Genomic DNA, 27,702 nt, shown 5'->3' on the forward strand with positions numbered 1-27,702 from the left:
TGCCTTTGTATTATACTTGTCAAAATTCTGTTATCTGTAAGTTCTCAACACGCCCCCCTTTTTGTAACTTTCTGTGCTATTAAGCTGTGCGCCTAGAGATCTGCAGGGCTGTCTTCTGTGTGGGAGACCAACCTTGCACATGACTGAGTCACACTCCCGGGCTGGGTGCTGAGGCACTCAGTCACAGAAATGTGGCAGAGCTTTCCCCACTCTTTTTGGGTGCAAGGGTTGGGGTCTCGTGCATGGGTGCTACAGCCCCATGAGTGGAGCTACGCTCACCTGTTCCTTTGTAATATAACCCCTTGCCCTGTTTAGGATAGAATCTTCCATGGAAGGGCCTTGTGTGTGTCCCCTTCTCTTACTGTGTCCTTGGGTGTGGCCTACCCAGGTGTCAGTCAACCTGCTGACAGTGGACATCATGAAGATAGACTCAGCCCCCTGAAACCTGACCCCTTGCCTCATTTGAACAGCTTCTCCTCAATAAAAGGGGTCAGCGCGAGCTCTCGCTCTCTTCCTGCAGACCCTTAAGGTCAGAGGAGCTGTCACAGCGACCCCAAAGAAAACGGTATGGTGTCTCTTGTGTGGTTATTTTGCGCAGCCCAGTCAGCCCAGTTTACCTGGAGTGACCCCTGAGCCTTTTGGTCGCCAGAACAGAAACCCGGCGCTTCTGTTCCTGTGGTTTTCGGGAGAGACAGCCCCGGCCGGTCGGAATGACCAGCTTGCTCTCCTTGGACTTCAGTTGGAGTCGGTGGTCTTTTCTTGCATCGTGGTCTAACACCCCAGGGTCAGGATGTGGCTGTAGAGTTTGAGAGCGGGGAGGAAGACGCAGAGGATCAGGCAACGATGGAAAGTGTTGGGATGTGAGTCCAGGTCCTCATCCGGCTCTCAGCGCGAGGGCATCAGTGTCGGCTGTCTGTCTGTTCATTTCCTTTACTATTTATACCAAATTTGGGGGCTTTTGACCCCCACCCCCTTTCAATCTTTATCAGCTGCCACTGGGTCTCTCAGTGGCATCATTTACCCTGGGTTAAGTCATCTGGTTGGTGGTCCCCACCCTGATCTTTTCACCTTTCCCTCTTACCAGTGAGGACAGCCTGCCTGAGACTTCACTCTGAGTTGATCAGGGTGGGGGGAAGGGACACTGGAGGGCTTTGTGCCTGGTGAGACTGCAGGTTTCAAAATGGAGTTTTAAAATGGAGTTGCTTAGGCTCAGGCCTAAGGCCATCCTTACAAGTGGCAGCTGATGGGAGGTTGAAAGGGTGGTCAAAAGCCCCCAAATTTAGTATAAATAGTGAAGGAAATGAACAGACATTCAGCCAGCCGACACCGATGCCCACATGCCGGAGAGCCGGATGAGAACCTGGACTGACACCCCAACACTTTCCATCGTTGCCTGATCCTCTGCACCTTCCTCACTGCTCTCAAACTCTACAGCCACATCTTGACTCTGGTGAGAGCCGCAACTTCTCCCTAAGACCCTCTCCTGAACCAGCCGTCAGCTCCACCCCAGGAGAAGCCTGCCTTGGTTCCTGACCTGATCACCGAGGTCTGAGTGAGTGTGCATCTGCTGGACTTAGAGCCTAAGGCTGAGACTTTTGATCTGACACTTGAGCTTAGCATGCGGAGGGAATGTCTGTCATGAGCCTGTCATGAGTAAGTGGGTTTGCAGTGCTTAGAATTATTCCAGAATTGTTTGCTATGAATTGATTCTATCTATTGCAGTGCCTAGCATTAAGGATTTTCATTTCCTTGATTAAGAACCTATAGAGTGAAATTGTACTGAGTGATTTGGATAAATAAAGCATTGACTAGGGCAGAAGTGTGTGGACATTCTTTACCCCACCCCCCCACCAACTGCCTAAGTTGCACCTTTTGCCCTTGTGACACCCTACCTTTTCAATCTGTATTTCCAAGCAGTTTCATAATTGGCTGTATTAGTTTACTGTGTCTGCTGTAACAAAAAAACCCACAAACTTAATTACATCTTCAAAGACTGTTTTTCAAAGAAGGCTGCATTCCCAGGTTCTAGGTGGCCCTACCTACTACTGTTGGTGAGTTAAGTTCTTCCTAGAGGAATTCCAGCTAGTCAATTCCAAAGACTTCATTTTGCAACTTCAGTGAAATAATGGTCCCAAGGCATGGCTGTTTCTGGTTTCTAGCACAACAGATGAAGACTGATGGGATAATTAAGTTATATTACAATGGATGATCAAGCTGACATGTTAAAGAAATGTTGAGCATTGTTAACATCATGGGTGACACCAGCTGATGTTATATGCTTCAAGGTTTAGAGGGAGGTGTAATTCACCATAAAGAAGTAAGCTGGAAGGAGAAAAGACACATGACTTCTATTTTCACAGTGACTCTCAGTACCTAAGATGAATAGCTGGCACTGAAGGTGCTCGGTGTAAATGTGCTCCGTGAATGGAACAGTGTCCAGATTACATAGAGGAAGTCCAGCCTGGCACAGTGATGCACAACCTGAAATCCCAGTGGCTTGGGAGGCTGAGGCAAGAGGATCATAAGTTCAAGATGAGCTTTAGTAACTGAGCAAGACCCTAAGCAACTTGGTGAGACCCTGTCTCAAAGTAAAAAATAAAAAGAGCTGGGGATATTGCTCAGTGGTTAAGCACCCTGGTTCAATCCCTGATACCAAAAAAAAAAAAAAAAAAAAAAAAAAAAAAAGAAAGAAAGAAAGAAAGGAATTCTAATAAGGACCAACCACCCACAACTTATTGGAGGAGAAACAGGAATGATCTGTAAGTTCATGAAAAGACTCCATCTCACCAGTAACCAAGGCAATGACAATTGCAACGAGATCCTATTGTACAACCCCACGTGGGCAAAACAAAGTGTGAGGATACCACATGCTTTTGAGGCTCTGGGTCAACGCTCTCTCAGCACTAGCGAGGGTGGAAACAGGTCCAACCACCCAGGTCCAGCTGTTTGGTAATACCTTGTCAAGTCGAGCCGGTGTGGATCATAGGACCCAGACATTCCACTCCTCCGTATTTACCTGCGGGAGAAACTTGTATGTACACATAAGAAACAAAAATGTGCACAGCAGCAGCATTTACAGTTGAAAAATATAGGAACCAATGCTTGTCAACAGACGGGTATAAAATAGGGTTGTCTTACACATCATATTAGGTGGTGGCCACCAACAAACAAGCTAGAACTAGACATCTCAACAGGGTAGAAATTCACAAACGGGCCGATCAACCCAAACAAGGGGCAAGAAAAATATGTAGCCTGATATTACTTAAAAAATGCTAAGCAACACAGTGCGATACATATCATTTTAAGGTGGCAAAATGTATAGCCAAGGTACTAAGAAAAACACCCAGAGCAGAATAGTGGGTCCCAGGAGAGGGTGGATCTGTGGGCATTCATCATTCTTTATTACTATTTATTCCCTTTAGAAGACAATTCATGTCATTCCCTATTTAAAACGCTCCAGTGGTTTCCCATCACATGGAACAAATTGCAGAGCTCTCCTGTGGGCTGCGTCATTTGACCCCTGGCTGTTTTCGGAGGATCAGCTCTTCCCTCTTGCTCATTGGATTCTGGCTGTAGTGTTCCTCGGACATGCCACATATGTTCTCAGTAAATGTACACAGACGAAAACCCCACAAATACCAAACGTGTTCCTGCCCCGGGGCCTCCACCTGTGCTCTTCTCTGCACTGAGCGGAGGGCGCGGACCAGCTCTGCTCCTTCTGCCTGCACCTCCCCACCCACATCACCACGAAGGCCACCAGACCATCTTCTGTTTTACCCCAGAGATGACCCTGGCTTTCTCCAGGAGCAGTGTGGCCCGCAGCCCCTCTTATCACTGGAAGGAGGGGTCTGAGCCAGAGAGTGGGGTCTTTTTAGAGAGATGGCTGGTAGCCACCCAGGCCACCATCCTGCCGCCCTGGGGGAGCAGGGCCTTGTGCCTGCCCTGGCCGTCCCTCTGGAGGCCCCTTGGGGTCAGTGGAATGAAACAAAGAGAGACCCTCATCCCCTTCACCCCCCGGATACCAGGGAGCAGTCAGGAAGGAATGGATCGTCCAAACTACTACACTTGAGAGGAAAATTAGAATAAAATTCTGTTTTTATTCATTTTTTTGGTTGTCAATGGACCTTTATTTATTTTCAGGTGGTACTAAGAATTGAACCCAGTGGCTCACACGTGCTAGGCAAGTGCTCTACTACTGAGCCACGACCCCAGACCCAAAATTCTGTTTCTAAAAAAAAAAAAAAAAAAAAAGAGATCAGTAAAATTTAATTTTAACCAATTAAACTTGCTCAGTTTCGATGTAGAAAAAGTTGGACGTTTGTCTAACCACAGCAAAGTAGTTTGGAGACGAAGACAGGTAGACCGTGTGTGCTCCTGTGTACTCATACAGGAGATCTAGAAGTTTCCACAGCAGGGGTTTAAATAGGGTGGGTTGGGTTGATCACGAAGCCCACCCCGATGATCTAGCATTGAATCCATAAAAACAACAAATATGACGCAAATAATAACAGGAAAGAAAAATATCTGGAAAATTTCAGCATTAAAAGTTTTCGATGTTTTTTCGTAGTAAGTTATATCAGTTCTTCTTTCATTTTATTGAGATGTTAAAGTGAAAAGTATTGAAAGGTGAAAACTCTGTGACCAGTGTGATTCTGCAATCTGTACAATCAGAAAAATGAGAAATTATACCCCAATGATTCAAATGTGTGAATTGCCTAGATCATTGTCATGTCATGTGTAGCTGATAAAAGAAAAAAGAAAACGAAACCTTCTAATTACAAGTCCACATTTTTGTGACTTCTTTAACCATGGTTTAGCTGTGTTATTATTACAGACTGTTAACTTATGATTTCAACTTTTCGCTCTTACAAAACAGCACAGAGTAGGAATTTGGCTGAGTTTAGTTTCAAAACAAATAACCACCCCAGAAAAAGTGAAGGGGCTTCCGTGACAATCCTCTGGAGGTCGTCATCACATCTTAAATGAACTCTCTGAGGCCGACTTTGCTTTCCCAAAATGCCCCCCAGCTCACCCCACAGGTGAGCCTCTGCTTTCTAAGCAGCCAGGAGCCCAGCCTCACCCCGTCAGCGGAGGAAGGCCGCCTGACCACTGCCCCTCACGGGCAAAGAGGGACTGTCCAGGGACAGCAGAGGACTCCTGAGCAGGACCTGCAGTTTCAACGGGAACTGGACGCCCCTTAGCACCCTGGAGGTGCTCTCGTGGGTGCTCCTGCGGGGCTTTCTGTGTTGCTGCGGTTTTATTAGCAGCTAGAACCAGGGAGGTCCTGGGTGGACAGGGTGGAGGGTGAGCAGAGCTGCCTGCCTCTGCGGGGAAGGTGCTGCCCCCTGGTGGCCACCGTGAGGGCTCCTGGTCCAGGCCTGGGTCTATAGAAACCTAGAGGAGACCAAGGAGCCAGGGGCGTGTCCTGGACTGGTCCAGGGGGAGGCAGGTGGCCCAGGTTTTGTTCCCTGTTCCCTGTTACCTCCAGGGGCTGCTTGACACCTGGACGACAGATGCCCAGTCTCTGCTCCCCCCAGCTCAGACGCCCTCCCAGGCCTGGGTGGGTGACAGCTGAGTGCCACAGATGCACAGGAGGCCTGGATGGGCACCTGGAGACCTGGCACCTCACCCAAGTGCAGCTGGGGAGTGGAGGCCGAGCCCTTCAGGGAGAGCTGCTGTCCAGAGAGAGGGATGCAGGGGAGGGAGAGGAGCAGAGGACCCGGGGCCTCTGAGAGGGAGGTCAGGAGGCTGAGGGTGCTGGCTGGTGACCACTGGACTGAGCTCAGCTTCTGCCCTTGACTTCCACAGGAATTCCCCTCTGGCCTCTGAGGCCTGCTCTTCACACACGCGCAATCCCAGCTAAGACTCGGGGCACCTTTTATATTGTTGGAGGCTCCGGCCAAGCAGGGAGGCTGGAGGGCGGGGCTTTGTCGTGTTCATGTCACCGCCAACGATGAGAACCCTGGGGCACAGCCTCACTGTGGGGCACCAGGACCCACCTCCAAGTCCTGGGCCCCCACCACTCCCTCGTGGAGACTCGGAACCTGGATATGGCCTGGCAAGAGGAGGGGGCACGGCCGGGGTACAGCTGGAGAGAAGCTCCATCAGGGAGCCGAGCTGCAGTTTGGGGTTTGAGCCTCCAGCTTCTTCCAAATGTGATGCTGGGGCGTTTACCCCACTGGCGCCTCTACCAGAGTCCCCCAGGGGCCTGACAGCAGAGTGGGCCCCTGTGGGTCACGGGTGGAACCCGAGAGGTCCCCGAGAGCACAGGGCTGGGACTTGAGAGGAGTCTGCTGGGTCCCGTCACCCTTAAGTGCAGAGATCCAGCTGGGCAAGCAGAGCCGTCCCTAGCCCCAGCTCCAAAATATCGTGGGACTGCTTGTCCTTGAGAAGAGCAAAATGACCTAGTGTTTATGTGGGGACCCCGAGGCAGGACCCCCCCCAACGCACACGGGAAGGAGGAATTCACTCCATCCTTCAGGATGTGGATCCCTGCTCTGGGATCACAGGACCCCCACAGGAGGCCTGTGTGAGGACCAGGGTCAGGAGCAGGAAGGCAGAGTGGTCGGCTCCGGGTGTCCAGGCAGCAAATGGCAGAACAGGGTCTAGAAGCCGTCTGTCCTGCTTCCCAGGCTGGTGATCTGTTTGCCGCACTCCCCTAGAGGAGGCCACCTCCTGGCGATGTCTGTCTTTCTAATTTACAACGACGGATTTTACAGGGAGGAAGAGATACCAGGGGCTGCTGACTGGGAGAGGGCCAGGTGACCCTGGTATTTTATCGGTGGAGGACTTTGGAACTGAGCTGAGGGGCCTCCCCCACCGGGGGAGCTGGTGGCCATCCTGCTGAGCCTCGTCCTTACTGGGCTCTGGGTCTGAATGTAGGAACCTCCGGGAGCCCCAGGAGATTTGCCAGCACAGCTCAGCCGTCCCTGGAGGGACGGTGTGGGTGAGGGAGGAACACAGTGGAATGTCCCTTGATGTACAGAGACTCAGAGGACACCAAGGTAGGCCTGCTCAGAGGTAGTGTTCTGGGGGTGTGGGAGGCCTGGGCCTCTGGGAACCCAGGTGCAGTGGAGCAACCTGTAGAACCCACACCCGAGCTTTCTGGGCACCCACAAGCTCCTCAAGGGCTCTGTGGGAACTATTAGTAAAAATAAAGTAAAACCCCCAAATCATGAACATACAACCCCAGTAAAGTTGAGCAATGTAGCAAAATAACAGGAAAATGCAAAAATAGCAAGAACATACAAGAAATAAAACATAAGATGCAGAAGAACAAGCCTAATGACAACAAATGTGCATGGATTAAATTCTGCTAGTCAAGGGAAAGGACTCTCCCATGATCGGCTCAGAGAACAACACTCTAGAGCACACCTCAGACGTAAGACGCAGAAGGTTTTGAAATACAGGATGAGCAGGTATGTATGATGCCGCGTTCCTCACGACTAAAACACTCAGGGTCACTCCAGGGGAACTGGGCTGTACAAAACAACCACACAAGAGACAGAGAGACCTTTTTCTTTGGGGTCCTGTGATGGCTCCTCTGACTTAAGGGTCCACAGAAAGAGAGAGAGCCAGCGCGTGCTGAACCCTTTTATTGGGGAGAAGCCATTCCAATGAGGCCAGGGGTCAGGTTTCAGGGGGCTGAGTCTAGCTTCAGGATGTCCACTGTCGGCAGGTTGACTGACATCTAGGAAGGCCACACCCAAGGGCAGAGCAAGAGAAGGGGACACACAAAGGGAGTGTCCTTGGAACATTCTATTCCAAACAGGGCAAAGGGGTGGTATCACAAAGGAGCAGGTGAGCATAGCTCAATCCATGGGGCAACACACCTACATCTGAAGACGCGTCCTCAAACTTCCGGGACTGGGCAATGTCCAGGTCACTATGAGACGTAGTGACGGTCAAAGTCTCTCTGCTCCAGGACTGAAAATGCACATTATTCGGAGTGGCTCCCCACAGTAGGCATCTTTTTTAAATGGCGGGGCCTTGGGGTGAGATGGGAGCGTGGGTTGGGCTGGGAAAGCAGAGTGAAGCTCTGGTTCTAGTGGAGCAGAGGGTCTCCAGCCAGAGCATGCAGGGATCTCGGGGACTTGTGCAAACTTCTTGGGGCTGGGGTGCAGCTCGTGGCAGAGAGTGTGCTTGGCACGAGGCTGTTCAGCACCCACGACTACAACAACGGGGAAGGGAAAAAGAGAGAAGAAGGAAAAGCAAAGAAGCCCCCCCCACCCCCTGCCCTGGCAGCACAGGGCTTCGCCCGGGCACTACGCCCGAATGTCCAGGAGAAGTCTGCAGACAGCTGATTCCACCGCCCCAACCACATCGCCAGAGCTGGCCAGCCCCTCTCTGTCCTCTCTGCTGTCCTTGTTCTCAGGTGACCACTCCCCTGGCACAGAGACCCCATTGAAGGTGGGCCCTGAAGAGGACCCTTCAGCAAAGGGCCCTCAGGGAGAGTCCAGGCCACCAAGCAGGTGCCAGAAGCCCCAGAGCCAGGTCTTGGGGCCGAGGGCCAGACTCTGACGGAGCACAGGTGGCCTCCCCCTCATGGCACCTGCTGGCCCTACCCTGGCTGTGGGTCCAGATTCCCAGGGCTGCTCATTAAGGGACACACACACACACACACCAGGAAACTAAACAAAGACCCCAACAGCACCTCCTGGTGCCTGACAGAGCAACCCCAGAACTATTTGGGGCAGTTGGAGCTATTTGAATATGGAAGGAGTCTACGGCAGACGTTAAGGATTGACATAAGATCTTGGTATGTGAAATAAAGATACTATCTAAAAGCATGATGATATTTAAAAAGATCCACAGTCAGATATCTAGGCACGAAATCTCACGATGTTGTGATTTAAGATATTTCAGCAAAGGAGGAGAGAAGGCCCAGCAAACACTGATAAGGTGATTCCCCCTGAAGACCCGCTGCTGAGAGCGGACTTTTGTTAAAGGGATGTGTCTAAGGGGTGGCGGAGACTGGGCCTCCAGGTCAGAGACTAGGAAACAGGGGTGGGGACAGGTGGGAAAGGGGAACAAGGTATGGCCTGTGGGACTCATTGGTCACATTCCGGCCCCCACAGGGGAGCCAAGAAGCTAACTGCAATGTCCAGAAGCTCACCAGGGGCCCGACTCTGGGCCTCTCCATTCCCAGTCGTGGCTCAGGATGTGGACCTGCCCCTCAGAGACCGAAGGGCACTGACCTGGCATGAGCACAGAGCCCGGGAGTCCCCTCTGGCCACCTGCCACCTGCCCGGCAGGTACACTGCTCCAGGGTTGATCCCCAGTCCAAGGGCCCAGCCCATCCAGGCTCCCGTGGTGAAGAGCAGGTGGGTGGGGGGGCAGGAGGCTATTGATCAGCAGGCCCCTTCCTCAGGGCACAGCCGAGGGCCAGACTCTGGGGACGGAAGGTGCTGGGATGCAGAGTCTCTGGACATCAAAAGCAAAACAAGGGGCTGGGGTTGTGGCTCAGTAGTAGTGCCCTCACCTAGCATGTGCGAGGCAATGGGCTGGATCCTCAGCACCACATAAAAATAAATAAAATAAAGGTTTGGTGTCCATCTATAGCTAAAAAATAAATAAATAAAATCATTAAAAATAAAAAGCCAGATAAACTGAACGACAAGGGGCAGTGGGATGTCCCCGTCCATCCTCCCTGAGGCACCGGAGAGACTTCTGGGAAAGGGACGACCTGAAAGGGGACAAATGCTGGAGTGAGGAGGCGGGTTTGGGGCAGTCCAGGTGGAGTTAGGGTCCCCCCACGTGGCCCGGCTGCGATGATTGCCAACGCGGAGAACACCTGGGCTCCCCCGCTCAGGGCAGAGCGCGCCACCTGCCGCTTGGTCTGGGACCTTCAGAAACAGACTCGAGGGCAGGTGGTTCGCTGGGGAGGGGAGTATATGCTGGCCAGGGCGTGGAGAGGTGGGGAAGGGAAGGCAGCGGACCACAGGCCCCGTGCCAGGGGCTGCCGAGCTTCCACGTGGCTGCAGGGCGCTCGCCCCAAACTGGGCAGCAGCCTCAGGTTGATCCTGCTGGAGAGTGAGGGCACTGGGGCATTCGCACCCCATTCTCACCAGCTGGGGTGCAGGGCTGCTGTGGGGTGTGGTCCTTAGCACTCTGGCCTGTCCTAGGTTCCGGTTGGACAGCCTCAGGCGGCTCCAGGAAGAACTAAGGATAATGAAAAAGGAGGCCGGTGCTGCCCAGGTCAGCCAGGCACACCGAGGCCCTGGGCAGGGGCCTCGAACCCACTGGGATGGTTTCTCCTGTCGACAGTCCCGCCAGGACAGTGCTGACATTACCGCTACTGCCCCATTTCTCCAGTTGGAGAATGAGGCTGAGCAGAGAAGTAACTTGCCCCAGGCAGAAGGAGCAGTGAGAGCCCGCTGGCCGCCTCCCAGGCCTCTCGAGGGGAGGGGCTGTGCCCGTCGGTGGAGGCATTCAGGCAGAGGCTGGGTGGAGGCCCTGGGACTGTGGAATGAGGGATCCTGCGGAGACAGGGTAAGACGGGGTGACGGCTCATCCAATGTTGGCATCTATGGTCTCGTGAAGAGTGGGGGAGGTATCTGAAAAACTGTTCCCACCAGGCGACAGGGGGCTCTAAGTCAGAAGACGGGGGTCCCCTAAAAGTACTGAGCGGGCTCTGAGGGCTCACGGTGCGTCCCTGAGCTGCACTGAGGATTCCGGCAGCAAGGGACATAATGCTCTGGTTTCTGAGTAGCCGGCAGTGGGTGCACCTGGCATTACACCCACCTTCAGGGGAGGCTATGTCCACCCTGGCCACCCCCAAAGCCCAAACCTCACTAACTGAGCAACCAGCCTGCCCAGAGGCCCCTGCCCTTCCCTTCCCGGCCATCAGGAGCCTGCTGGCCTCTGGGGACTCTGGGGGTCAGGACCCCACTCACAAGGCCAGCTCCACCCCACCTCCAGGCTCGGGCTCCTCATCTGCAAAATCTCCTGTGCAGAGGTGAGCTCCTCTCCAAGTCTCCTCCACCGCCCAGGTGCCCTGGCTTGGGTGTCCAGACAAGGAAGTGGAGGGCAAGCCTGGGCTTCCAGAACAGCCCAGCCGCTCTTGGGGTAGCTGAGAACAGCCCAGTCTGAGTTGCAAGACCGCCTGGACTATGGCGCACCTGGAATTCTCTGAGTGCGCTCTTCACTGAAGGGCACAGGAAGGGCGAGTCATTGCTCATTGACTATTTGCAGGGGAGGCCCCTGGGTCCTGCCTTCAGGGACAGATCATTGCCAACCAACAATCTTTTCTTTTCTGTCTGAAACAGCACCGCCGTTTCCTCTTCTTTCTGTTTTTGTTTGTGTTAGTTTTCACTGGAGGTGTTCCTCTCCCTCCCCCACGCCGCCTACTGGGCACATCAAGGCCAAGTGCAGCTGTGAGTTCCAAGGAGCAGGCCTGAGCACATGCAGTGCCTCCACCCCGACCCATGACCCGGCTCCTGCTCCTCCTTCCTGGGGACCTTGACCTGTGTGTCCCCTTATCTGTGCAGCGGGGTCTGTGCAGCACCTGGGCTTGGCAGGCAGGGGAGTGAGTCTGAGCAAAGGGTAAAGACTGAGGCTCCATTTCCCAGTGAGAGTGAGGCCCTGGCACGTGGGATGACACAGCCTGCCGCCAGGTGTCAGGACAGCACATGGCGAGGCCATGCAGAGAGAGGCTGTGCCTTTAGACCTGGGGCCACAGCCACCCGAGTGCAGGGTGAGACCCAGGCAAGTAGCACTTATCTAGCTCCTGCTGGAAGTGCTGACGAGGCCAAGCTGAGTACCAAGGGGAACTTTGCTCTCAAAGGTGGCAGCGCCTCTGGGGCGGGTGACGGGGGAGCCTGTGCCCCCGCCAGGACCTGTGAGTCTGACGTCCATGGCAAAGGGGAGACGTGGTTTCTGACCTCTGGATCTTCAGGGACATATGGTGTCCCTCCCATGCACAGTCACCAGGAGTCAGTGGGGTCTGCTGACCTGGATTTAAGAAATATTTTTGGGCTAGGGGTGGAGCTTAGTGCTAGTGTCTTGCCTCTTGTTGGGAAACAACAAGAGGGTGGTTATCACCCCCAGCGCTGCAGGGGGACCGACAAAAAGCACATTAAAATATTTTTTATTAATCATTTCTCATTCAAAATGCACAACTTGATGTTTGGACGTACGTATAGATCCATGGAATTGTCACCGCACTCAACCTAACGAGCGTCTCCATCACCCCAAAGGTTCCCTCGTTTCCTGACTCTGCAGATCAGTTTACATTTTTTTTTTGGAATTTCATATAATTGGAATAATACGATATGCAGGTTTTTTATTTTTATTTTTTTTGGTCTGACTCCTTGCACTCCACGTGATCACTGTGAGGTTCGTCCACACCGTAGCATGAGCCAGTGGTCCACACCCGGTTAGGGCTGAGTGCAGTTCTGTGGTACATTTGTTGACCTTGGTGTGTTTTGCATTGTGTCCAGTGTTTTGGCTGTGACAGACGAGGCTGCAGGGGACACTCGTACAAGTCTCTGCATAGACATTATTTTGTACCCATGCTCACGAGGGACGCACATCTGTAGTTTTCTTACAACGTCTTTAGTCTGGTTTTGGTGTGAGTAATGCTGGCTTCACGGAGCGACTGGGAAGTACTCCTTCCTGTGCAATTTTCTGGGGAAATTTGCATCCCATTTGTATCATTTTTTTTTTCCCTGAAAGTTTTGGTAGCATTCACCAGTGACATCATTTGGGCCTGTGTTTTCTTTCACCTCATGGGAAGCTTATTTAGAAACAATTCAATTTCTTTCATTGATTCAGGACTAGCCATTTTATCTACTTTTTATTGAGTGGACTTTGGCACCTTTTGCTTTTCAAAAAGGTTGTCCCTTTCATTTCATTTGTCAGATTTATTGGCATAAAATTGCTCCCGGTGGGGCCGGGGGCGTGGCTCAGTGGGAGAGCACTTGCCTGTGCTGCCCCAGGCCCTGGGTTCCAGTCCCAGAACCACACACACACAGTTGTCCATCACACCCCCTCGATATCCTGCCAGGGTACTGATTCTACTTCGTACTGGATTCTCCTCTGTCACATCCACCAGAGGCCGCCAGACAGCTTCTGTATTTCTCCAGGGAGTTGCAAATTTATTTGGATGACCCTGGACTCACTCAGCCATTAGTGGTGTGTGGTTGTTTTGCTTCTGAACCATCCACAGGATCCAGTCCTGCAAGACTGGATTTCCCCTCTAGGGGAGGCCCATCTACAGACCGGGGAAGAGGCTGGTGGAGAAGACCTTGAGTGGGGCATGATTTAGGAGGGGGAGTCCTGCTGGGGAAGAGCCACGTGTGCTCCTGGGATCCCCGAATGAGATACTGGGGTGTGGCTGAATCTGAGATTCCCCGCTGCTCATTAGTAAAAGACTTGGTCCCCAGAGGGACGCTGCCGGGAAGTGGAGGAGCCTTTAAGAGGCGGGGCCTACTTGGAGGGAGTTAGGTCATCTGGGGTGTGCCCTTGAAGGACTTATGGAGACCCTGGCCCTCCTGTCTCTCTCTCTTTGATTTCTGGCCCCCATGTGCTCCCCGTCACAATATGCTGCCTCCCACAGCCCCAAAGCAGCGAGCCAGCTGACCAGGGACTGAAACCTTTGAAACCATGAGCCAGAACAAACCTTCCCTTCTCACAAGTTGTCTACCTCAGGCATTTTGTCACAGCAGCGGGGGCAAGCTGGTGGACACACCAGAGCTACTTGGACCTCCTGAAGACTCAGTCCTGGGCCCCGCGCTGTGCGGATCCCCAGGAGGAGAGGACCCCCCGAGGGCTCTGGGGTGGGCATGCCTGGTAACAGAAATCCCGAAACCTCCCCGACGCTGGCAGGAGCCTTCGCACCTGGTATAGAGGACGTGAGCTCCAGCTAGAGGCATGGAAAACGGAGGTGAGGGAGGTGAGGGACTTACTGGCCACAGACTATGTGACGGTTTGAACCTTGAACACCCCAGAGGCTCACTGCGGAAGGCTGCGTCCCCGCCCACGGTTCTCCTGGGAGATGGTGGGCCTCGAGGAAGGAAGGTCATTGAGATGTGCCATTGAAGGGGACATTGGGACCCTGGTCTCTTCTTTCTCTCCCTGCTTCCTGGTCACCAGGAGGTGAGCACACGTACCCTACACTGCTCCCCACATTGAGGGGCTGCCTTGCCACAGTCCCCAAAGCCCTGGAGCCAACACACTGTGGCCCGAAGCTTCTGAAACCATGAGCCCAATAAACCTTTCTGACTTTTAAGTTGTTTGTCTTGGGCATTGAGTCACAGGGACAGTAAGCTGACTAACGCAGACTAGAATAGGTGAAAAAGTTGGGATCGAAAGAAAGATCTTGTGGCGGTTTTAAACTGTCAGGCAAATTTTTGACACTCCTGTGTTCAAAGATGCAGCCTAATTCTCCCCCGTGCCAACCTGGGTGGGAGCTGGTGACGAGCTAGCTGGTGGAAATGATGCTCTGTGGCTTTCAAAGACGGGGGTGTGGGGCTGGGGTGAGGGAGGTCTTTAGGTTACTGGGGGGGTCTGGAAGGAGACTGTGGGACCCCAGACTCAGCCTTGTTCAGTCTCCTGGATCCTGTTGCTCTATCGCACGCTCCTACGGTGACGTGCCATGTCACCCAAGTCAGAGGCCCAAAGTCACTGGAATGTTTCTTGGACTGGAACCTCCAGAGTTGTATGCCAAAATAAAGCTCCTCCCTCTCTTTTTGCGGGACTAGCAATTGAACCCAGGGTCTCCTGCATGCTCCGAAATGGCTCCACCATGGAGCTACACTCCAGTCCCAACCTATTCTCTTTACAAGCTAATTGCCTTGGGCATTCTGTTACAGTAGTATGAAGCTGACTACTACATTGAACTTGCAAAGCTTTACTTAAAAAAATCCATTCGTATATCACTTACGTTTGCGCACCAATGTAGAACCAGAGAATTGAATCTTACCAATCAATCTTCACATTCCCGCCCATAACCATACATTGCTCCCAGCATTAGCTTTGGAAGCTGACCACTTCTTAACTAAACAAGGACCGTGCTTTCCAAAGTCATCCAGTTGCACTGGGAACACAAAGAGCCACTCAGCCTCTCCAGGGGCCTGAGGCAGGGAGACCCCTTTCTCAGAGAGGGAAACCTAGAATATGGGCACATGGGTGACATGCAGAGCCACTAAAGGGCGGTCTCCTTGGCAGGCACAGAGGGTATGTGAGGGCCAACCTCAGTCACTTCTTCTTTGATCTCTGGAATCTCCACTCCATTCCTCTTGGCAAAGATATGGTTTATCTCCACAAATGTTCTCCCCTTGGTCTCAGGAATAACCACATAGGTGTAAACCGCAGTGAGGAGGCAGAGGCCAGCAAAGACCAGGAAGCTGTAGGCACCGATGGCCTCCTGGACCAAGAGACCAAGAAGACGGAGGGGGTGGAGCGGGAGGGGGGCAGGCCTGCTCAGGCCCTCTGAGTAAAAAGGCAGTTTCCTCGGGGCCACTTTGTTTGCTCTTAGAGGAGTGAAAGAGCTAGAAAACAGGGTCCCTCCCGACATCATTGGAGAGGAGCCCTTAGCCTGTGGACAACAGTGACTTCATGGTCTCTGGGCCCCTCCTGTGCTGGGATGCAGAGCTGGTGCACATCTTGGAAGCAGAGGAAGGAGCCCGCTGTCCATTGCCTCTGGACTTCACCCACCAGGGACCCTAAGCAATGGACCCTTCCCAAGCTGTGTATGGGTGTCCCCTCTGAAATCCTGGCTTGGGGACAGGGCATGTTTAGAGCCCGGCCACATGGGTGTGTCCAGTGAGGTCTGAGAGCTGCCTCTGTCTTGTGGAAAGGGCAGGTGTTCTTGGTGGAAGAGGAGACTCTGCCTGCTCACTGGTGCCCCTGCTGACCCCCGGGGGGGGACAGGGCGGCTTGGACATGGGCAGGAGGGGCCGCTCACCTGGACCGACGGAAATACCAAGCCCACGATGAAGTTGGTGAGCCAGTGCACAGCCCCGTCCACCGTGAGCGCAGCCGGCCGGGAGGACTGCAGGAAGATCTCCATCCTCACCACCGAGGGGACGGGGCCTGGAGGGGCGGGTGGGCGCAGGGGAGAAGGGTCAGAGGGCCCCGAGGGCCTGCGGGACACCGCCTGGCCTGGCCTCGCCCTCAGGCCCCTGTGTGGGCAGCCCCTGCTGGGTTGGGGAGCAGAAAGGACCCCACCTTTGCCCAAAGAGGAGAGCACAGAAGCCCACGGTGCCCAGCCAAGGCTGGCAACAGTGCAGTGGACAGAAGGCTTCTTGGGAGCAGAGACTCGTGAGTCCGCGCCTTCCCCTCCCAGGAGCCCCATTCTCTCAAACCCTTGCTCCTCTGGACGTCCCTGGCCGGAGGAGGAGCAGGTGCGTTCTGGAGCGCCCGGGCGCCCTAGTGCTGCCCCCCTGTGGCGCATATGGGAATGGCCGCGCCTGCTGGCCACCCTTTTCCTTGTCCAAGTCTTTTTCTCAGTCCTGTTCATCGTTACCCCCTTGCGGAGCTTTGTCCCATATTTTCTCCTAATCGCCAAGTCCATGAAAATTTGGTATCACAGACCTACTGCCTATCTGTTCATGTCCATATGGAAACCTGCAGCTCTGCACACACAAGGCGTAGGACTCTGTCCTCTTCCAACTAGTGTCCCCTTCCGGGAGCAGGGAGAAAGAATGGTCCCGCTGAAGATGCAGTCTCAGGGGACAGACCAGGAGAGAATTCAAAGCCCCAGAACAAAGCTGCTCTTGGGACTTAGGTACAGAACTCCTGCCAGGGGCCCTTCCTTGGGGATCTGCTGCCCACCGTGGGTGCAGGTGAAGGTGTTATCCGTCAGGACCCTGCTCAAATGTCCAGTCAGCCCTCAAGCTGGTCTCCCATGGCTGGCACCTATGGCTACGGGGGGGGGGGGCACATCAGGCAGGGAGGGACAGAAGGACCTGGAGCCAAGGTGGGCTACACACACCAGCACCTCCCCCACTCGGCGCCATCTATACCTTTGAGGTGCACGGGGGTGGGGGTGGGGGGACTTCCTGCCAAAGAGCTCACTGACACACCCCTGTGTGCCCCGCTGCTGTCTGCATCTCCAGGGCTCGGGCAGCCTAGGTGGGGCCTCCCTGGATGTGTGTGTCCAGGTGATCCCTGGACACACAGCGCCTGCATTTTGGTTTATGGATGGTGCTTCCCAAATGAAGACCCCGTGGGACACGTCACTAGGGTCTTAGGAGGCAAATTTCCTCAGGCTCGATTCTCAGGAGGGCACACAGGAATGGAGCTTGGAGGCTCCATGGCTGCCCATGTGGGGGCCTGAAGCTCTTGTCCCGCAGATGTGGGGTTACAGCAGCTCAGGATGCAGCTGGAGGTCAGCAGGGAGCAAAGAGAGGTGACTGTGGGTGGGCTCGGAGGCCAATGGCATATGGAGGGTTTGGACAAGTCAGGGTGCCCTGGGATCTGGCTGGTAAGAGTCCCCTCTGCACGGGCTCCTCTCCTTGTTGGGTCTGGACCTGGGTCTGGATACCTCTGGGAGCCGCACACTAGTGAGGCACTGGTCTGAGTATGATACTGGTTGACACTGGAAAATGTTTGCTGAATGAATAAACGTGAACTGGATTGGGGGCCTTTTAGAATGGGCGGACTGGACAGGAACGGAGGGGCGTGGTGGAGGGAACAGCACAAACATTGTGAACCGAGGACGCTCTTCATTCAGCAAGTAATTAGTGAGCACTGGCTCCATAGCCAGGCCCAGAGGGCGGGGGCGGAGGAGCTGCAGGTACTCACTGGGCCCAATGGAATGTCCCGAGATGTAGGCGAAGATGCAGATGACACTCAGGTAGGACAGCTCAGGGACTGTGCTCTGTGGGGAAAGGCGGGCCGTCTGGGCCTCAGGCCAAGAACCCTTGCTGCAAATGGGCACCTGCGCTCCCACCCTCCTGCCACAGGGAGGCGTCACGCTGGAATCCTGGCCCCACAGAGCCCTCAAGGGTTCTCGGGCACGAACGAGGACAGGTGTGGGACATTCTGGCTCCAGAAGCTGCCCAAATCTCTCCTCAGGGATGGCACCGGAGGCACAACCTGCCCTCGATGAACTTTCGTGCCGAGCACCACTCTTGGCACTTTACAAATGAAACCCTAGAAGGAGGGCTGGGGTGGGGCTCAGTGGCAGGGGCTGGCCAGGCTGTGTGAGGCCCTGGGTTCGATTCTCAGCACCACATATAAATAAACAAAATGAAGGTCCACTGACAACTAAAAAATGTTTAAAAATAGATGGACATAATAACTTTGTTTATTTTTTATGTGGTGCTGAGGATCCGACCCAGAGCCTCACACTGCACCATGAGCCCCTCCCCAGCCCACGTCACAAACATTAACACTCCTCTGAGTGAGGAAATTATTACAGAGAGGATGATGTGGAAAAGGAGGAAAAGAACACAAACTTTGCCTCTGAATTAGGGAATAATCTCCTTATTCCACACCTTCTCCTGGTCATGGAGGAGAAAAGTTTCAACTCTGTATTTTTCATTTGAAAACCTTGCAGTGGCAAGGTTACTGCGGAAACAACAGTGGCCAAGAGGTCAGTGAGAGTGACCATCTGATGGTTTTTAAATCATTTTGTATTGTGGTCATGCAATTTTTTTTTTTTTTTGGTACTGTGAATTGAACCCAAGGGTGCTTAACCATGGAGTTACATCCCCAGCCCTTTTTATTTTTTATGTTGAGATAGGATCTTGCTAAGTTGCTTAGGGCCTCGCTGAGGCTAACCTCCAATTGCAATCCTCCTGCCTCAGCCTCCTAAATTGCTGGCATTGCAGCGTGAGCCATCATACCAGCTATAACTGTTTTCTATAACTTCTATAGAAAACAGATAAAAAATGTATTCTGAGAGAATCACAAACTGAAGGATGTGTTCCCGAAACAGGACTGTGTTTCACTCTTGCTGTGGTGTCATCCCGGAGTACTTTAGAGCCCTCCCTGTGACTGTGTCCTCTCAAGGTTCAGCGAATCTGGTCCCCAGGCTACTCTGAGCTCCAGAGAGGACACAGCTCCTCGCGCTGGCAGAACTCCGGGACGCGCGCTCTGCCCTGGGTGCCCCGGACAGCCTTCAGCGCAGTGAGCCTGGGACTGGTCCTACTCCGCGTTCCCTCCCGCTGGGCCTCTGGTTTGTCCTGGGGGCTGTCCCTGCTCTGGTGGGGGTTCTTTTCTCTCCTGCCCGGTGTCCACGTGGAGCCCGCGGGCTCATCCCGCCCCCGCGCTGCCCGTGGACTGGATGGCTTCCTGCGGGTGTTTCCCCGCGCCCTGCGCTGGCCCTTACACACAGAAACACACGCTGGACTGTAATTGTCCTCCTGAGCGAGGCCACCTGTGGAGTGCGGGGAGCCATCATCCTGAACTTCATCTCAGGAGGGGGCTGTACACAGTCCTTATCCGTGAGCGCCGAGCTGTGGGAGGGGCCGAGCTGCCCGACCTCCCACCCGCGCCCTGGGCCCCCACCCGCCCGACACGGAAGGGGCCAGACCTGGAAGAGGAGCGCCAGGGTCAGCACCAGGCAGGCGAAGCCGCAGATGCCGTAGCCGGCCAGCAAGAGGGGCCGCCTCCCCAGCCGCTCCACGGTGACCGCCTGCAGGGGACGCGGCAGTGAGGGTCGCCCAGAGTCAGCCCCCACAGTGCAGGCCCCCCCCCATCTCGTAGATCTCGGCTCCCTGCTCTCCTCCTCCTACCGCGCCAGCACGTTTCCTAATTTCTGGATTTGATGCCTTGACCCCTGGGCCCTTGCTGCTCTGGAGGCGCTTGGTTCCTGGAGGATGCGCCCCTCTCCTCTCTACCGAGAATTACAGGGGCAGGGGGAGGTGTGCGGACGGAAGCCCTTCCCTGTTCCTTTCCTTTTTCCTCTGGGGCAAGCTCTATCCTGCATCCTCAAGATAAAGAGCCCTAACTAGGACCTTCTCCCCATCACCCTGCTGGAGAAACCCCAGCCAGAGAGCTCTGCGTGCCCTGGAGGGCAGTGTTTGGGAACTAGGCACAGAATCTGAAGCTGACCTTTCTAACTTCTTCCGTAGGAGATTAACCGCCACTGTGCTCCTGTCTGGCCTCCCTGACTGGCAGTGGTGGCCCCTCTGCTGACCATGCAGGGCCTGGAGCTGAACCAGGGCAGGGGATTCAGGGACTCTTCCTCCTGCCAGCCTTTCTTCCTGTGCTCTTGAACTTCTCCCTCCTGCCAATTTTCCATATCCCCCGAGATTGACTGGGACTTAAACTACCTGAGCGGAAATACAGCTACGTAATAAATAACTTTCTAAAAACAACTGAAGAAATAGGAGTAAACCCATCAGGGATTGGTCTAGGTTAAGGACCGACACCATCCTCTATTTCAGTGAGGGCACTTTGGTCCTTTCCCTTTTTGTTGTTTGTTTTGGGGCTGGAGATCCAACCTAGATCCTGTGTCTGTAGGCAAGCTCTCGCTACCAAAGAGCACTTTGGTAAAGGCAGCTGATCAGGCAGGAGGGATTCCGATTTTCAATTACTCTCTGAAATGACAATATTGCCAACAAATACCACAGGAGAATAGCAGGTTTGGCAATATTACAAAGAAGGACACCTGGGTTGCCTGGTCAAGGTCACACAGGTAGTTAATATGTGACTCAGGCCACCAGAACTTTTCTGGCCCTGGTGGGGTGCCTGTCTGCTGGGGGGCACTGCTTGGACACACTGCAGTGGGGAGGTCACTCCCTGTCACTCACCGAGATGATGGTCATCACTATATTGACAATGCCGGCGCCCACGGTTATGTACTGGGAGTGAGCAGGCTCCACGCCAGCAGATACATAGATGGTGTCTGCATAGTAGTTGATCTAAAACACAAACTCAGGGTTGAGAGGAGAGGCCTGGGATCCAGGCCCCGGGCTTCACCTTCTGGCATCAAGCAACAAACAGTCCTAAAAGCCTGGGTTGGGTCAGAAGGAGACAGCCGGTGGGGGTGAAGTTAGGACTCCTGGGATGGAGGGTGGCCAAATCCTTCTCTGAGCCCAGGTTCTGCAACTATAAAATGCGAGTGGACCACCAGGACCTCTAAGCACTCCTCCCCACGTTCCTTTGCTATTCTATAAGCTCAGACCACATACAGTGACTTATCTCTTATTTGGGGCCAAGCCAACTGTAAGTTCAGCTTGTCTGTGGCTGAGTGGGAGACACATCCTCCTAAAGTCCCCAGGTTGTTGGCACAAAGGAAACTTCCAAAGACACTCATGTTGGTCTCCACTTGGTGGCTCCCGTTTGTCTGTCTACTCCCAAGATCACTTGCTGAACACCTCGAATCCCAAAGGACCAGTGACATTTCCCTTGAACATCAACTGGGTCTCCCAGTCAACCTTGATGGTGGTTCTAGAAGTGACGCTCTTCAGATCTCTGCCCTCCCCTCCACATCATCAATAAATACACCTACAGCAAAAGAAGCATGTCCCCATGATGCCACATGGTTACAGCCGAGTGGCTTCCAGGCTGCTCCTGAGCCAGGCTGGATCCACCACCTACCCTGGATGCTGAGAGTGGGGGCAGGGCTCTGGCTCTGTCTGGCTGATCCCTTCCACAGAAGGGAAAGAACTGGGCTAGGGTTGTGGCTCAGTGGTAGAGCGCTTGCCTAGCACACGTGAGGCATTGGGTTCCATCCCCAGCACCACATAAAAGTAAATAAAAGTATAAAAAATATTTTTTAAAGAGGAAGGGAAAGAATTACTGGTAGGAGACTTTTCTCTTAGGGACTGGGAAGCAAAGAAAAATGTTCTATAGAAAAGAGAAAAATAAAGCAGGGAATATTAAAAGACAGCTGCTGTTCTTGCTCCAGGGCGGCTCCTGGGGCCCTGCGGCCTGGCTGGCCTGCTTTCGTGGCGCCACCTGCTGTAAATGAAGTCTGATTTTGCTTTATCTCTTTCCAGGGGGGTCTTGTTACTTGCAAAAGAAACAAGCCCTGGTGACCGAGTGCGGCTGTCCCTCCCAGAGCTGGACGTGTCTGCCCGGGTTTTGCTTGTTAAGTCTCCGTCCACCCATCTGGGAGGCAGAGCTGAGCTTTGCACGTGGCAATAACAAAGCCACTCGTGCATGTTCCGTGACTCAAATGGCTTTCAAGGGCCGGAAGCCCCTAGAGCAGGCCGCAGACCCCTCCCCGCCGGACCGCCCCGCTTCCCACGTGCCCGCGCACCGCGTTGATCCCGGACAGCTGCTGGCCGGCCATGAGCGCGAGGATGGTGATGAGCTGCCAGCGCAGGGCCCGGAAGGTGAAGAGGCGGAGCACAGACAGGCGGCCCGCCGCGCGCTCCTCGAGCTCCTCCGCTCGCATGTCCTCCATCTCGGCCTCCACGTCGGCGGCGCGACCTCTCAGCCTCCCCAGAGCTGCGGAGCAGAGCGGCCCCACCACTGCGCGGCGCGCCAGGCTTCGGGAGCGCGGGACGTCCCCACGCGGCCCACTCTGGGCTCGCCGTTTGGCACCCAGTCAGGTCCCCAGCATGGTGGCCGCGCCCCAGTTGCCACCCGGCACGGGGACCTGTGACCCTGACTGTGACCTTGACGGTGTTCCCAGCCAGACGCCGAGCTGAGCGCTTTGAGCTGACGGGGAGGGCATTTTGGGGGGCGTGGGGCAGGAAGGGAAAGGGGCGCGAGGGCTCGGGGAGCAGCCTCTCGCCTCTGTACCTTGCCGCGCGGTCTCCTCGTCTCCTCTCTGAATCAGGGTGTAGCGGGGGCTCTCGGGGAAGAAGGGCAGGGAGAGGAGCTGGATCAGCGCGGGGACCCCGGTGAGAGCCAAGAGCACGGGCCAGCCTGAAAGGAAGTGACGCTCGACCGGCCACCCGGGGCCACAGAGCCTCCAGCAGCCACGTCTGGACTCTGAGTGGCCTCTGCCCACTGCGAAAGAAGGACCACGGGCAAGTCCTTGCCAAGAGGTGGCTGCCACGGGCCCACCCACAAAGGGGTCCCATATTAAGAATGGAGAAAACGACCGCAATTGACAAAATCATGAGTTTTATTCATTCCAACCATCCTAGAAACCATCTTAGTTCTAGAATATGATCTGAAAATGTGAGCCCTAGAGAAAATGGATCTGCATCATTTCCCTAACTTTAGGCTGGAAGCCGCATGATCTCTTCTAGGTCCCTGGAGGCTGGGGCTGGGGAGTGGACAGACTCAGCGCTGTGCCTGCCCCTTGCCCAGGGTTTGGGTCCAGGCAGGGGTACTGAGATCTAAGATGTGGGTAGGGTCCCGGCTGCCTCCTGGGGGGCTGCCTCTGATGTGTGTGAGTTTGGTTTTCTTAACAGTAAGATAAAGAGTGATAACACTACTGATAAAGCGAGAAGTGGTGAGGGGGCGAAAGAGCACTCCAGGGCCAAGACAAGTAGCCAGCAAGGTGTCCATTTAAACCTGGGGATGAGGCTTAATTGATATTTTCCCCTGCAGTATTGGGGATTGAACCCAAGGGGCACTCCACCACTGGAGCTCTTTTTAACATTAAAAAAAAAAAAAAAAGTTGCTAAGTTGCCCAGGCTGCCTTGAACTTGTGATCTTCCTGCCTCAGCCTCCAGAGCTGCTGGGATTGCAGGCCTGCGCCACCACTCTAATTAATGTTTAATTTTCAGATGTGGGGCGGTGGTTTGGGAATCACTGCTAATGATCCTGTATGGGTCCCTCCACTGACTTCTTAGTCGAATCCCTTCAAGATATCATGGAAAATACAAAGCATAGATTCAAGGGCTGAGGGCGTAGCTCAGTGGTAGAGCACTTGCTTAGCATGTGTGAGGCCCTAAGTTCAATCCCCAGAACTGGGGGAAAAAAGAAAATGTGGCTCTTGTTTGATCTGGGTCATTCAAAAAGCTTTTAAAGAGACTCCACTGTGTTCTGGGGGCTGCTGACACTGCCTTGCCAAGTCTAACACTTCTAGCCAAGTTTATTGGTCTGTTCTCGGGTCTACCCTCCCCATGACTGTTTCATACTTTTTTCCTTCTCTCGGACTTTAGCCATGTTTCCCCAGGTCACACTCAGGTAATGACCTTGTTGAGAAAATAGAAGCCACCAGAAGAAAATATCTACAGGTGCCGCCTTCATGCATGTCACGGTAATGGGGGCTGCACCCTGAGCACCCTGCCCCTATGTCCCTCCCTGCTGCATTATTCCCGTAACAGCCAAATATGCTGATATTTTTCCCAGCTTGAAAACAAATCTCTTCTCTCCACCAAGCTTCCCCTCCCAGTTGCCTCTCAGGTTTTCTCCTTCCTTTAATAGCAAGACTCGGGCTGGTCTCTGCGTCTCTTCTCTCTCCATCGCCCACGCACACTGCCCAGGTGGTCATCTGGGTCACCTCCCAGGCCTCCCCCCACTTGCTCCGTTAGTCGGGCTCCCCACGCTCAAGGCCCCGGCTCTGACTCTTGCTGCGAGTTACCTGTGGCGTTGCCCAGGACGGCCTGCAGGCTGAAGATCTGCGCCAGTAAGACTCCAATGATGACGAACACCTCCGTCATCGTTCCCAGGGTGCCTCTCAGATTCTTGGGAGCCAGTTCTCCCAGGTACATGGGAAGAGCGCTGTAGGAGATGCCTGGTTCAGGCAAAGTGAAAATCAAGGCAGGCCAAGATCAGTGCCCACCCTCCAGAGGCGTGGGAGCCCTGGACAGGGGGCAGCGCCTCTGTGACTGAGCTGGAAATAGGCCAGTTTTGGTGTTTCTCTCTCTCTCTCTCTCTCTCTCTCTCTCTCTCTCTCTCTCTCCTTTCTTCCCTCCCTCCCTCTCTTCTTTTCTCTCTAGCTGGGATTATAGGCACGCACCACTGTGCCCAGCAAATAAGCCAACCTTGACTATTTGGTTTAGACTTATATCAAAATCCCCCCAGAATTCTTCACCCTCTCTGGGGACATTGCTAGGATATAGCGGTATAGCTGCCCACTGGGCCTCCTGTTAGGGGGGAGAAGTCTAGGCCTCTGTGTGTTCCCAGGGCTAATAGGTAACTCTTACCTTTACCTAGGACTTATCTTCATGTGGGATTGACATATGACTTTTGCTTTTATTTATTTTCTGATATTTCTAAAGCACAGATTACACACACACACACACACACACACACACACACACACACACACACACTTGTAACAGAATTACTGTAGTTAAGAAACCTTGTCATCTGGTGACTGAGATCCCACATTTTGCATTTATTTTGCTTGAAATCCCTGTCCTTGGTTTAAACTGTACATCTTCCTTGGGAGATGCCTTATAAAACCTCATTTGTATTTCATAATAAATCGTGTTTCTAACGATCCTCCCCTAGAGAAGATTTTGTTAAATAAACGAAAGGACCTAGAAAGCCTGACGTTTGCCCCAAAAGGGGAAAGAGGCAGATAGAGCCAGCGAGACCCAGACCCGCTGCACCCAGCCTTGGCCCATGAGCCCTTCCCCTGACAGATGCACTGAACCCCGCTTGGGGCTGGGGCCACCATCCCAGGTACCTGCACAGACTCCCACCAGCACACGAGAGAAGATGATCAGCTCAAAGGCCTGGGCCACTTTGCTGACTCCCATCAGGATGGCGGGGAGGATGGCGAAGATGTTGTTGATCAGCAGCGTTCCCTTTCTGCAAGACATCAGTGCCCAGAGGGCAGCGACGGTCACACCAGGAGCTCTGGACACCAGCTTCCGCATTCCGGGCCATCACTACAGAGTCAGGGAATGCACCTGAGAACAGGCTGATGGGTGGGACAGGGGACTCCAGGGTTCTCCAAATTCATGTTGCAGCCTTTCACTCCCAAAGTGGGGGAGATTAAGTCATGAGGGGAGCTCTGGCAATGGGATTAGTGCCATCAGGGCTGGGAGAGCGTAGCTCAGGGGCTTGCCTAGTGTATCTGGGGTCTGGGGGCCTGGGTTCCATCTGTGGGGGTGGGGGACGGGGCAAGAGACAGCGCTCATTCCCTTTCTCTCTCTCTCTCCCCCCCCTCCACCCTCCTGTGAGGACACAGAAGGAAGGAGACTTGTAACAGCCTTGAGCTTGGACTTCCAGCCTTTAGACCTTGGGAAATCAATGTCTGTTGTTTCAGTTTCCCTGTGTAATTTGTCACAACCTCTTGTACTGACTAAATCAGAGGGAAGGAAGGTGAGGCAAGGACACCTGGGCCAAAGCCCCAGGAAAGAAAGGGTCAGTGGGGGTGGGGCGCTCTGACCATCATAGCTCCTGGGAAGGAGTAAGCCGCCCGAGGAGAGGGGAGCTTCCTGTCTCTGGTGGAATTCAAGTTGTTGCTGGTGGTTCCTAGACCAGAAGCGATGACTGACAGGAGTGTTGGATGGGAGATTCCCACAGCAGGGGGGGTGCAGAGTAGGACTGGATGATCTCTAAAGCCCTTCTAAGGCTGAAAGCCACCAGCCTGTGACATGGAGGGAGACAGCATCTGAAAATGAGTGCCCAGTGGGATGTACCCTGCAGGCCCCTGCCACCATCCCATCTTCTGGACTCTGCTCCATGTCTCAGACAGATTTGCACCCAGGGCCCGGGTCCTCTGTCCCTTGCCTGGGGTTTGGGTTTTGCCAGTGCAGGGCAGTGACCAGAGGGAAGGACACGTGCTCCTGGCTGGGTGCTGGCCGGCTGGCCTGGCGCTGGGGGCTGTCTTCCTTCTCTGTCTGCCTCCAGAGGTGTTAGCAACTCCCTCCCTTCTCTCCTCTTTAGGGCTGGAGGGACTCTGCCTGGCCTTTGTCATTTCCCACACTCTGCTGCTGCCTTTCAGGGCCCTGATCCATACAGGCCCCTGAGTGAAGCAGCCAAAGGGGAGTGGCTCTGCCCTGGGAGCAGGGATGATGAGGTCCCTGAGGACTCTTGGGGATCCGCAGTGTGCAGGCTGAATTCCTTAGCCACTCTTCACTCCCTGGGACAGTCCCAGCACCAAGAGAGCACCCCCTAGAGCTCCCAGAGGCTCAAGGAGAACAAATAGTCTACCCTGGCCCCACCTTCCTTCTATTCCCTCCCTTCCTGGTCACCAGGAGCCTGCTGGCCTCTGGGGACTCTGGGGGTCAGGACCCCACTCACAAGGCCAGCTCCACCCCACCTCCAGGCTCGGGCTCCTCATCTGCAAAACCTCCTGTGCAGAGGTGAGCTCCTCTCCAAGTCTCCTCCACCGCCCAGGTGCCCTGGCTTGGGTGTCCAGACAAGGAAGTGGAGGGCAAGCCTGGGCTTCCAGAACAGCCCAGCCGCTCTTGGGGTAGCTGAGAACAGCCCAGTCTGAGTTGCAAGACCGCCTGGACTACGGCGCACCTGGAATTCTCTGAGTGCGCTCTTCACTGAAGGGCACAGGAAGGGCGAGTCATTGCTCATTGACTATTTTCAGGGGAGGCCCCTGGGTCCTGCCTTCAGGGACAGATCATTGCCAACCAACAATCTTTTCTTTTCTGTCTGAAACAGCACCGCCCTTTCCTCTTCTGTCTGTTTTTGTTTGTGTTAGTTTTCATTGGAGGTATTCCTCTCCCTCCCCCACGCCGTCTACTGGGCACATCAAGGCCAAGTGCAGCTGTGAGTTCCAAGGAGCAGGCCTGAGCACATGCAGTGCCTCCACCCTGACCCATGACCCGGCTCCTGCTCCTCCTTCCTGGGGACCTTGACCTGTGTGTCCCCTTATCTGTGCAGCGGGGTCTGTGCAGCACCTGGGCTTGGCAGGCAGGGGAGTGAGTCTGAGCAAAGGGTAAAGACTGAGGCTCCATGTCCCAGTGAGAGTGAGGCCCTGGCACGTGG

The 27,702-nt window shown here is 54.2% G+C and overlaps 1 protein-coding gene across 2 annotated transcripts; it reads right to left on the minus strand.

Moving 5' to 3' along the window:
* Positions 1-14,835: 14,835 nt before the first annotated feature.
* Slc2a7 (solute carrier family 2 member 7) lies at positions 14,836-27,275 on the minus strand. 2 transcript variants are annotated; one of them, XM_078025210.1, is made up of 10 exons: positions 27,023-27,275; positions 25,439-25,563; positions 24,386-24,538; positions 22,648-22,773; positions 22,160-22,350; positions 20,706-20,816; positions 19,484-19,585; positions 17,749-17,824; positions 15,908-16,035; positions 14,836-15,367 (listed from the first exon to the last, which is right to left on the minus strand). In XM_078025210.1, exons 2-10 carry the CDS (start codon positions 25,509-25,511, stop codon positions 15,146-15,148), a joined length of 1,182 nt encoding a protein of 393 aa, XP_077881336.1. In that variant the 5' UTR covers positions 25,512-25,563; positions 27,023-27,275; the 3' UTR covers positions 14,836-15,145. The 2 variants fall into 2 exon arrangements, with proteins under 2 accessions (XP_077881336.1, XP_077881335.1); XM_078025209.1 differs by lacking the exon at positions 27,023-27,275 and adding an exon at positions 25,665-25,946.
* Between the last annotated feature and the right edge of the window lie 427 nt (positions 27,276-27,702).

Source organism: Ictidomys tridecemlineatus, chromosome 11 (assembly GCF_052094955.1).
Source record: "Ictidomys tridecemlineatus isolate mIctTri1 chromosome 11, mIctTri1.hap1, whole genome shotgun sequence".
Taxonomy (NCBI): domain Eukaryota; kingdom Metazoa; phylum Chordata; class Mammalia; order Rodentia; family Sciuridae; genus Ictidomys; species Ictidomys tridecemlineatus.